A 12,948-nucleotide genomic window follows, 5' to 3' on the forward strand; every position below is an offset into this window, starting at 1 on the left:
AAATGAAACACGCGATAAACCGTAACCATTCCTCAGATCGACCATTCATGAAGCCACTTCCCTTTGACTAATATCACAACAGATTTCCGGGCCATACCTTGATATTATCTCTCTAACAAGCTGCAATCAATTCTGTTCGTATTCATTAATGACCCCCAACGATCACCTCGGGTCCAACACACCACTCTGGTGATATGACACCTCAACACCGGCCTAAGCCACAACTCGCATAATACACGCACCAATAAGAGACGGTCTGAACATACTCAAATAATGAAAATGACTCAAACGAAAGAGCTGTACCTCAAGCTCATCAATACCATTACAACACAAGGCTGAGACCCCGTCTCACATCATAGAATAGAACATATGAATCTACCCCGAAAGGTCATAACTTCACGCAACCTCACTATAACGCGCGATCCTAACCAAACACTGTTACACATGAAGCAACTCAAGTCACTATGCCCAAAATCGACAGCCACGCACAATTTGATGTCTGGAGCCAAAACAATTCATTACATTCACGGTGAAACAAATAACATACGGCACGCAACCCGATAGGTCATAGCCAACACTCCATTACTCTACCTGCTCGACTTTCACTATGAATCCCCAATAGAACCGCACCACATGTGCCTATAACCAACAAATCATGACATCTCACAGCACAGAAAAGCAACTCATAGATCTCCCCAGATCACTAGCAAGTTCAATAACGATCAAATCAACCTCTCCCTCAACAATACAACTCAGGACCAACCAAGCTAACTCAAGCTAAATACTTAACCCCATCGGCCTGCCAACGAATTCAATACCAAGAAGCCTGAAGCTGCTCCTTCCACTACTATAACTCCTGCCGGAGCCGTACGATGCGGTGCCCGACACCAAGTAAATACCGAAATCCGCCATCTCACCCGGCGACATGCCCGACCACAAAAACGCATCCGAAAAGTCACTCAATACCGGAACTGAATCAATGGTAGAAACCTCTGCACTGACATCCATCACGAATGCCCCATTAAGAAAAGCAATCCTTCTCAGCCGTCCGCTGCATCTTTTCAAATATATACCACTCTGCAAGAACATAATCCAATGCACCTTGCCGCTCAACCCGTGGCATTTCCGGCCTAGCCCGTAGCACAATAGTCTAGAATAACCCAACACTGAGACAACCAGCCTACAATCCAATATCATATCCAAAATTTGGCATACCAAGAAAAGAAAGATCCACTCGGACCTCTAATTCCCAATAACTGCTAGACGGTGCCGATACACACGATTTACAACAACTGCATAGCCTGAACACGAGAACTCCTAGTCTCCAACTCCATATAACACACAAATCACTATACCTGATCCCAAATTGCGCCGTACGAATACATATCACACCTCAAGTACCCAATCATCCCACGAAAGGTATTCTAAAGTTTCCCTGTGCCATCAAACAAACTCAGATATCAACAGTCGATCCCAAATGCCACAATACTACCGAAGTATTATCAGTTTACATCACATTGCCCTTTTACTGGAACATATACCCCCGTCGAATCACTATGGTTGGCAATACCATTTTCCTTAATCATTTGAAGATCGATTCTTTAATCACCTGCAGCTGCCCGTGCTGCTTAAGAATTTAATGACTTTCCATTATGAACAGAACCGAAACCTCGAACACGCAAATCTCAATTCTCTACAACATACCGCGTATACCATAACACACTAGGATAACATGAGAACTCCACCTCCCTTTTTTCCTAACCGCAAACATCTATGTATTCCTCTAGTCAAGAACTCTCCATCAATCCCATCTAGAAGAGAAATCACTACACCTTCCATGCTTCGCATGCCCATAGGCAATATATACGTCTCTAAACCACGGTAAAACTCATCAAGAACTCTCTCTCCCAATTCCATTGCACAAGCTAAACTGCCAGGACTGAATCCTTCTACCCGAACCAAGCTAAGCAAGCTGTCAGAACTCAAGAGCCTTGCTGCACAACACCGGTAAAAGCTTATTACCTCGAACACATACGAAGAATTAATCATATCTTTACCATACCGATTCGGTCTACTATCAAGATATTCCATCTATCTAATTTCCCTTTTGATTCATCATCCACTTGATATTTCTCCCTCGTTGTAGCATCACAATGCCTCAATCCAAGCTTACCACACGAGACTCGAACATAAGACCACACTATCTAAGACCCATAGGCCACTGAATAATCTCTCAATTGTTTCCCAGAAATACCACACTCCCGAATGCTTTTTACTCTGAAGAACTTTCTACGAGTCTAAATTCGCTTCCTTTACTTTCCAGGTACCGACACATAGGATCCCATGATCAACATCAAAGTACCACAAGTCTTGACATTTTCTATTGAAACACTGTCTTTAGTCACATGCACCACCTCAAAACACCTGAGTGTTACATGTAGATTCTTGAACACAATAAAACCATTCTCGAGAGTCATTCACTCGTATTCAACTGCAAATTACCTGACTTAACGAACAGAACCACTCGTGCCTTATTAGCGCTCTGACACCGTAGGTTATGATCTCATTCCAATAGAATCAAACATCTTCCTTCCCTATACACTGAGCATTCTTTATCAACAACAGCTCAAGACATCCTATTACTTTTCTCACATCTACGACGCTCCATATAACCTTTGTCAAAATTTTGCTTCACTCGTGCCATCCTCGGCTCAATTTCTGCAACCAGGACTGATCCGCCAGCATACCTCGAAACAGAACTAACATAGCACATAACCGTGCAATCAGCTAATCAACAGCAACCTCCCCAACTTGGCTCGAAGCCATATATCAAGACATACTTAACAACTCATAACACCTTTACTCTAATGAGGCCACAATGTCATGGTGAGATTAAACTCAAATCATCTACAAGTTTGTGAAAACACAGATCATCTAGTACTTAAATCCTCTACAACCCTTGCATTTATCCCCACATCAATTGAGTTCACTCTCTTAAGCGACCCGAATTTTTAAATTTCAACATATACCCTTCAATTACATATGAGATCTTCTAACATACACGTAAGGACCATACCACTCAAGAACACTCCGCAGGAGATGACCCCTGCTTCGCCTCAATTTAGTACTTCAGCATACCTTTCACCATCATATACGTTACTCAGTCATTAGTCTTCCTGAGTCTGAACTCATACCGTCACACGTATTGTACTTTACTTTCCAACTAGGAGATACGAAGATATTCTTCACGCGCCCATAATTCGGGCTACACATCAATCCACAATAGGAGTCGAATCACTTAACAGTTCATCTATTATCCTACAGACTTCTTCTTCACTACCAAGTCATATAGACACATCTCACCGTACTAACATACTCATCACATGGATATCCCACCGCCATTCCGGCTAATAGGGATAATACCGAACATATACGTTCAAAACACTCGCTCACACAATCACCACCTCGGTGCTCAAGCCATAGGCAAGGATCCGGCCTCAAGTCCTCCAGACTGGCCCAACATACTCACGAAGATTACATCTCGCCCCTCGATCGGGGAATCACAAACCATCAAGGCACATATAATACTGAGCGCTCACGTGCGCATACAGACGTGTGGAAGGAATTTCAAGAGTTATATCTCAAGCTGAATCAAGTACGCACGATAAGAATTCCAAGAATGGGAAGTTTTCCAAAAGGTCCTGCAGCCTCTCGAGGATAAATACAGACGTCTCCGTACCGATCCGCGAGACTCTACTAAACCTGCTCATGACTCGTGAGACCTAGTAACTTGGCTCTGATACCAACTTGACACGACCCAATTCCCATACCCGGTCGTGATGGCGCCTCTCGTGAAGACAAGGCCAGCCAACTTACCCAAATCATTTCTTTAACAGTTACTAAACATAAGTGAATAGAATAATACAACTTAACGGCCATAATAATCAGTATTTTCAACCCCACATAACCCGACCGGGGTGTCACAAGTCACGAGCATCTAAGAAGTAGGAACACACTACAGGGTCATATATATATAAAATGAAATCTGGAATCCAAAAGATGAAGTCAGGTGCCGCGAACGCTGGCGGTCACCTTGCTCAGCTACATTAGTATTACCTTCAGTCCGCTAATCACCCGCTACCGGGTGAACAATACCTGCAACTGCACGCGAGGTGCAGGGAGTAAAGTGAGTACTTCCAACTCAGTGAGTAATAAGAGTAAATAATAATTGAGAGACAAGAAATGACGTAAGAGCACTCCATCATGCTATATAGGACAGTACAACCCTTTGAGAAAACAGTAAAACCGTGAAAATTCCTTTAGAAAATATCTTGTTCAGTTTAAAAACCTCTTTGAAAATATCCTTTTCCAACAGTCAAGCAAATGAATGCGTAATCAAATAGTGCAAGTCCGCACATAAGTCAGCCCCTCGGGCACAACACTCCATCAACAAATAACACCAGGGTATCTGATAAACAGTGCAAGAAGTAGCATTGATGCCAATGATATGAGAGTGCTGAATGTCATGACACGTAGTACAAACAAGAACCAATGCATGAATGCAATGCAATGCACATGACCGCTGCGGCGCGCAGCCCGATCCATTTGGGTACCCGCGCTCACTGTGGGGGTTCAGACTCCAGAGGGGCTCCTACAGCCCAAGCGCAATATCATCATAGTATCGCTGCGGCGTGCAGCCCGATCCATATCGCTCCAGATCAATGCAAATGAGCCACTCGGGCAATGTCAAGTAATAGCTTTTAACTCAAAACATCAGAAAATGCAATTTAAGTCTTTAAACTTTAGCAATATGACTGCACATTTCAAAACTGTGTTTAACTCAGGACTGAAGTCAATTAACATGCTAAATGTCATGAAAACAGTAATAATAATCCCTAAAGGATTCAAATAATCGGCACGAAACCCAAAACATGGCAATCAGCCCAAATCACGATAGCATCAAGCAGGATTTTAGTCAATTACGCAGTAAAATCAACAACCGGGACGGACCAAGTCACCATCCCCAATGGTGCTCTACCCCACGCTCATACCTGGCGTGCAAGTCACCACAATACAGCACTATGATGTGCAAATCCGGGGTTTCAAACCCTCAGGATATCATTTACAAGTATTACTCACCTCGAACCGGTGAAATCCCTAGCTCGCGATGCCTTTGCCCCTCGAATCGGGCTCCACGCACGCCGAATCTAACCAAAATCAGAGCGAATACATCACAATATGCTAAGGGAACAATACCCAATCGAAAACAATCGAAAATTAGCAAGAATCTCGAAACTAGCAAAACCCGAGCCCCGGGCCCGCTTCCCGAAAAATTACAAAACTCACATTACCGGATTCCTCGTCTCTCCATGAGTCCATACATACCAAGAACTCCCAAATCCGAGCTCAAATGACCTATCAAATCCCAATTTGAAATATCAAAAACTCAAACCCTAGCTTTACCCCTTTTGATGAATTCCAACCAATTTCCATGTTAAATCTAACATAATCTCGTGAATTTAGGCCAAGGAACTTACCTCTAATCATTCCTCCTTGAATCCCTCTTCAAAATCGCCTCAAAGCTTGCTAAAAAATGGTGGAAATAACATAACCCTCGCGGATGAAAATGATATTATAAAACCCCTTCTGCCTACAACGATTTTCGCTTATGCGGTCCCGCTTCCGCATATGCGGGACCGCTTCTGCGGCCATTTCCCCGCTTATGCGGTTTCTCACTTAACTTACCACTTCTGCCTTTGCGACATATTCTCCGCTTCTGCGGTTATTCACTCACACCTGCGGACCCGCTGATGCGAAAAGGGGTCCGCTTATGCGGAACTCATCAATTCAACACAAGATCGCTTCTGCGCTTTTCCACCTGCTTCTGCGGAACCGCTTCTGCGGTCCATTTCCGCAGAAGCAGAAATACCAGATGACAGAAATCTCAGACCTGAAGCAACTTCCAAAAACTCTCGTTTAACCACTCGAATTCACCCCGAGGCCCCCGGGACCTCAACCAAAGACACCAATACATCCTAACACCTCATTCAAACTTGTTCCAATCCTCAAAACACATCTAACAACGCTAAAACCATTAAATCACATCGGATTCAAGCCTAAGCTCTTCAAGAATTTCCGAAATGCACTTTCGATCAAAAACCCGACCAAACGATGTCCGAATGACCTGAAAATTTGCACACATATCCAAAATCACTTAACGAAGCTACAACAACTCTCGGAATTCCATTCCGACCCCCGGATCAAATTCTCACCCATCCACCGGAATTCGCCAAAATACTAACCTCGCCAATTCAAGCCTAATTCTACACCGGGCCTCCACAATCACTTCCGATCGCACTCCTAAGTCACAAATAACCTCCCGAAGCTAACCGAATTACCGGAATTCACATCCGAGCCTTCTAACTAATAAGTCAACGTTCGATTGACTTTTTCCAAACCAAACCTTCCTTAAAGAGACTAAGTGTCATATTTCCTATCCAAACCAATTCAATTCAACTCTAACTCACCCGTTGCTGATAATAAAGCATGAAAGAGCAATGAATGGGGGAAACGGGGCTGTAATACATGAGACGACGGGTCGGGTCGTCACAAAAAACCCACTCTTAGTCGACCTAGGATAGAGCTAAACCGAAACCCTTATAGGAGCATGCATCAATTTAACCTTAGGTGACTTAATACCCGATGTGTATTAAATTCATTTGTTAACCTTACCTAAATGTCCAAGTGGGTTTTCAATCCCAAGTGACACTTATCATGTATATGTGCATTATTTGAAGGGTGAACATGCCAATTATGTGGACCATTTGCTCTAAATTATATTAAATCCTAGGTAAATGAGCATGGCTTACTTTCTATGATATGTATAAAAAAAATTCAAATGACATAATCAGGCGAAACAACAGAAAGTTTAAATATGACAAAATATATTTTATTATAATTTTTTGATGAAAATATACTTTCTTTTGACCAAAAGAAGAGGTTTAAGCAGTTATACTTTACTATATATCGTTTTTCAAAAAATAAAAATATTTAATTAATTTACATCAATGGGATGATACAAATTGGCATATTTATCTTTCAAATACACGTTAGGCCTATCTCTGGCACAAAGAGGTCCCTACATAGTAGGACGCGCAATTATTTGTTATACTTTGAAATTTGTAACATGCTTGCTTGCTTATTTGCTTACTTGCTATGTTGCTTACTTTACTTTATTTACTAACATCATTTGTTATTTTTCACAAGGAAAAAGAATAGACTATCCAGCTTGCTAATATTATTATATATACTTTATTTGTTCATATATTTTTGTTACTTATTCTTATATCATCTTTTCGAATTAATAATAATAATAATCACCAATCGTTCCACGCTTAGATTTTTAATAACTCTAGAGTACCGTTTAGGTATTTACTTACACCCAAGTTTCTCTTTGGTCCGCTCAAATTCTTAATGTCTAATTAAGATATCTTTTTAGTCTCTAAGCACGATCTTCTATTTTTATAAGGCACGACGTTTTGCCCGCAAACTTTTCTAGCAAGCTCGACTCATCATTAAGTCCCTAGATATTCGTGCCTTCAACTAGCCTTAAGGATTTTCTTTAAACAACAAGGTATAGTAAGGTTTCATTAGAACTGGTGTATTCTTTATAATTAAGTGAAATGTTTTGCCCATTTAATTTCGCAAGTTATTTTATTCACGCCCTTTCCTTAAAAATACGGTTACATATTTTTAAAAATAATGCTACTCGTGCCTCACATAATTTTATACCTTCAATTCTTGCATGTCTTTCCACACACTAAACTTCTATCTCCAATAATATAGAATATAAATAGGTTTCATAAAATATATTTAGTATTTTTACCTACGTCTTAGAATTTTCGCCTTCGTGCCAATCCTCATTTCCAAGCTGGTAGATGTCGAAACTTGCGCAATTTACCGAACAATAATAGGCCATTATTTGGTCAATTTACATTGTCAAATTATTCTAAAATTTTTACATATTCAATTCAAGTGTCTGTATCGTCTTATTTCGGATCGTCGAGATTAATATTCACGCACCCGTTAATTCTAATTTTTGGCACGTGAGTCGAGGTACTATCCCATAAATTCCAAAATGGTTGACACTGTATTCCTAGGCCTAGATAACTTTATGAGTTGCCAATGCTAATAAAATATTTTTAAAACCATTTCATGTCCAAGTGACTACCATCTTTATTAATTATCCATATCTCGACCTTGTCTATATCCAAATACCAAAAGATTATTTTCAAGATCAAAATCACCCATCTTTGGCATCTTTTAAACATAGCCATATATTATAAGATCCGATCCCGACGGTTTCTTAGGCATACATTCCCAAATACTCTACCTTAGCCTTCAATATTTATCTACTCCATAGTGACTAGACATACCTTTTTTCAGAAAAGGTGGACTTAAGTTGAACATCAAAGCAAACTTCAAGGACGATATGGCTGACCATATCGTAGTGATTGACTTAGTTAAAGACGAAGCTGCTAGCGAGAAAACATAATCATACCAAGATAAGATTGCTAAGCTTGAAGCAAAAGTGACAAATGGAGCAAGAAATTGATGGCGTCAAGGAAGTGATAGTCGATCTCAAGAACTCATCCAACGAAGAAGCACATGCAACCTACATAAGGCTCCGTCTCATTATAGCAAAGAAACTGGGGCAGATTTTTAGCACGCAGATTGATTATGCTCGAAAGGGACATCATGCCATGGAGTAATAATAAAAAACTTCCTAAAGATCGGGGCAATTTTTAAAATAAAATTCCAGAATCATGCAAGAAAAAGGACTTGTGCTAGAGCTAAAGCTTTGATGTTCGACACAAGTCAGCCCTTCACAAAACTTCAAATCATTCTGCTTCCATGTCAACAAGTCTCGTGCGTTAGAGCCCTCTAGATAACAAGTCATTCTCGTCCATCCATTTTGCAACTTAGGCCATCATTTCCAGTTTAGGGCTCCTACTTGACCATATCATGAATTAATCTATTTAATTACACACTTTATTATTTTTTGCATTTATTTGATTATGATAAATACGCTAACACTTTACTTTTTATATTTTTCCTTTAAAGGTTGCCTAGCATTGAACACTATTTTGGCTGCGAATCTGCATAAAGGACGGGCTATAATGACAGACCATTTTGAAGAATTCAGTACTGGTATGGGATTATTGCAATCACAGAATGATGGCACCAAGGCGAACGTGGTGCAAAGGAAAGTGTTGGTCAATTTGAGAAGCACTTTCAGTCTTCTTCCAAATACAACCTCCACCTCCAGCTCCACCCAAAATATTTGCTTAACCATATCTCCTTACCCAACTCATACTTATACAATCTCTCCACAAATGCCAATAACCTGCAATCCCAATCAAGTCATGATGATTCCTAATACCCAACTTCCTATAACCACAAATCTATTTGAGGAGGACAAGCAAAACCAACTAGCTGTATGCTCGGATAAGAGACTTGAAAAATCAACCCAACAGATTTGTCGTGAAAATTTGGAAAAAGAACTCCGTGATTTGAAGAAAGCCATTGGAGAAGAATTGCAATCAAGAAATCATCAAAGTCTAATATATGAAGACTTATGCCTGCAGCCTGATGTAGAACTCCCACCGGGTTATTTGGTGCCGAAGTTTAATACTTTCAATGGGAAGGGCAATCCCATTGCTCATTTAAAGGACTACTGTAGCAGATTACTTGGTATCGGGCACAATGAGGCCATTCGAATGAAATTATTTATTGAAAGCTTATCAGGACCTGCACTTGTTTGGTACACAAAACAAGATTTTAGCAAATGGCACACGTGGGATGATATGGCTCACGATTTTGTAAAGCAATATGAGTTCAACCTTGGAGTCGATCCAGACATGCATAGCCTGTATAAAATAGAGAAAATGCCACATGAATCGTTTCAGGATTATGCAATCCGGTGGAGAGTTGAAGCTTCGAAGGTGCACCATTTGCTATCCGAGAAAGAGTTGATATCAATCTTCATTGACATTCAAAATGGCATATATTATGAAAAGCTTGCTACTGCGAACGTGCGCAATTTCTCAGACTTGATTAGAGTCGGGGACTTCCTTGAAAGAGGCATCAAAGAAGGAAAGGTTAGCATGCAAACTATCAATCATACTTTACAATCAGGGATGCTAGAAAATTGGAAAGGTAAAGAGAAGAAAAATGCCTCAGTTGCCATGACTATGCATCCACCGCAATGCCATCATAATCGCCAGCTCTCGCAAAATCATACCATCTCTAACGCCCGTAACATGCATCTCGAGCCTCCTCGCCAACAAAGCATTGGACATCAACATCGCCAAACACAAGTCGCTTCTCACCGGTCAAAGAAAAGAAAGCCCCGGGACTTCACACCTTTGACTGAATCAGTCTCTAGTATATTCGCTCGATTGAATGTCTCGGGAATTATGCAACCAAGAAAAGGAAGGGTTTTTGACCCTTTGCATCCATTATTCGACCCGTCAAAGTATTGTGCTTATCATTCAAACGCTCAAGGTCATGATACAGAAGAATGCCTAGCATTAAAACATAAGATTCAGAATTTAATTGATGCTAACAAATTGCGAGTGCACCTACAAGTTGGAACAAATATCTCAAATGCAATTAGTGGCAGCACAAGCAATATACCAAGCGTGGTTGGGCATCCGAAGAAGAAATGTCGTTTGGACTAGTTCACCTTGCATTGCTGGCATTATCATTTTGCAACTATCATGATATGAGTAGCTATTTTTTGTAATCATGCCTTGCTTTTGTAAATGAACTACGTGTTGACTTGATTCCCGTTTAATAGGGGATACGTAGGCAGCCCTATGGGTTCGGTCTCATCATAATAAAAATTCTATTTACCCCAAAAGCCCAAAACGGGGCAGATTTTGCAGAAGGATCCTCATCATTCGGCAAAGCAAAAAATGAAATGTCGAGCTACATATTTGTTACAAGCACAACAGCAAATTCCAGAATGCCATGGCAACAAGTTGCAGATTCAAAGCCATACTTTGACGTTCAATGCAAGGCAACCACTTCATTTTATACTAATGAATTTTTTTTGAGTAACACAGGGGCATATTTTAGCTATTCCTGAACATTACATGCTATTGCAAAGCTCATCAACAAGTTAGAAGTCGCAAGATTCATGCAAAGCAAAGGATGAAGCCAAGCCAACGCAAAATAAACTTTGCAATTTATAATTTTTCTTTGAGTGCAGGAATTTATTACGAAGATCCAACAATTGTTAGCATTGCACTAGGAATATTCATTACTACAAAGGAATTGCAAAATTATTGCACCAAGCTCTCTGCATTGAACCATCAACATGTGTTACTTCGAAGGAATTATGCCAAGCTCTCCGCACCGCATTATACAAATACAAATCAAGCACCGCACCAATGTTTGAAATTGCAAATCAAGTGCCATGCATCTAGGTTCGTCCACCTAATAATAGGACAAAAAGGTTGTCCGCCTGATTAATAGGACACGAGGTCGTCCGCCTGATGAATAGGACATGAGGTCATCCGCCTGATGAATAGGATATGAGGTTATCCACCTGAGTAACTGGACATGAGGTCGTCTACCTGATTAATAGGATATAAGGTAGTCCGCCTGATAAAAGGACACGAGGTAGTCCACCTGATTAATAGGACATGAGGTCGTCCGCCTGATAATAGGACTTAAGGTAGTCCGCCTGATTAATAGGACATGAGGTAGTCCGCCTGATTAATAGGAAACGAGGTCGTCCGCCTGATTAATAGGACATAAGGTCGTCCGCCTGATTAATAGGACATGGGGCAGTCCGCCTGATTAATAGACATTAGGTTGTCCGCCTGATTATAGGATATTTAGGTTGTCCGCCTAAACAACAGGACACTTTAGCACATGTTCATATGCTTTCTGTTAATTTCATTCGACCTAGATGGTCGTGTTTTCAATATCATTACTGAAAGGCATCATTATCATAAATCATTGCAAAGCACATTTCATGTTATTGTTGAAAATCATTATCGGCATAAAGCTACATTTTTATCAAATTATTTTGGCCGACTAGGCCACATTGTATAAGTAAACGCCCAAAAAATATCATTTTCATAAGATTACTTTACAGCACATTGCATTTCAAATTTTCAATATCTACTCTACTGACGAATTTGCCTGGCATGTTAAGCTTTACAGGAAATATAGTGCAACATGGCGATCAAGCCGAGTTATCGCAAATTATATTTTGAAACTCATAGTTTTATTTGTGTGCAGGAATTTACTAATAAACTTCAGCATACAAATGCTCAAATTATTGGCACCGCTCCTTGAATATTTTCCTCTGTAAAGGAACTCATCAAGATTTCCGCACCATGGATATTCGCTACTGCACCAAGCTCTTTGCATCGCACCTTGAATATTGTTATTTTATCTGGCATCAGATCAAGCTTTACGTACCATATCAAGCTCTTTGCACCGCATCATATAAATCTTTGTAATTATAAATCAAGCGCTACATGTCAGGCTTGTCCACCTTCAAATAGGACATATCAGGTCTATCCGCCCTCAAATAGGATATATCGGGTTCATCCGCCCTCAAATAGCATATATCGGGTTCATCCACTCTCAAATAGGATATATCGGGTCTATCTGCCCTCAAATAGGATATATTGGGTACATCCGCCCTCAAATAGGATATGTCGGGTTTATCCGCCCTCAAATAGAATATATTGGGTCTATCTGCCCTCAAATAGGATATATCGGGTCCATACGCCCTGAAATAGGATATATCGGGTCCATCCGCCCTTAAATAGGATATATCGGGTCCATCCGCCCTCAAATAGGATATATCGGGTCCATCCGCCCTCAAATAGGATATATCGGGTCCATCCGCCCTCAAATAGGATA

At 40.5% G+C, this 12,948-nt stretch overlaps 1 protein-coding gene across 1 annotated transcript; it reads left to right on the forward strand.

Annotated features, from left to right (window-relative positions):
• Window positions 1-9,179: 9,179 nt before the first annotated feature.
• LOC109206415 lies at window positions 9,180-10,742 on the forward strand. Its single transcript, XM_019369235.1, has one exon. The coding sequence runs from the start codon at window positions 9,180-9,182 to the stop codon at window positions 10,740-10,742; it is 1,563 nt and encodes a 520-aa protein (XP_019224780.1).
• Window positions 10,743-12,948: the final 2,206 nt, after the last annotated feature.

This window comes from Nicotiana attenuata, unplaced genomic scaffold (assembly GCF_001879085.1).
Source record: "Nicotiana attenuata strain UT unplaced genomic scaffold, NIATTr2, whole genome shotgun sequence".
Lineage (NCBI taxonomy): Eukaryota > Viridiplantae > Streptophyta > Magnoliopsida > Solanales > Solanaceae > Nicotiana > Nicotiana attenuata.

Coding starts and splice junctions, on each gene's coding strand:
- LOC109206415 (XM_019369235.1), top strand. CDS start 9,180: ATGACAGACCATTTTGAAGAATTCAGTACTGGTATGGGATTATTGCAA.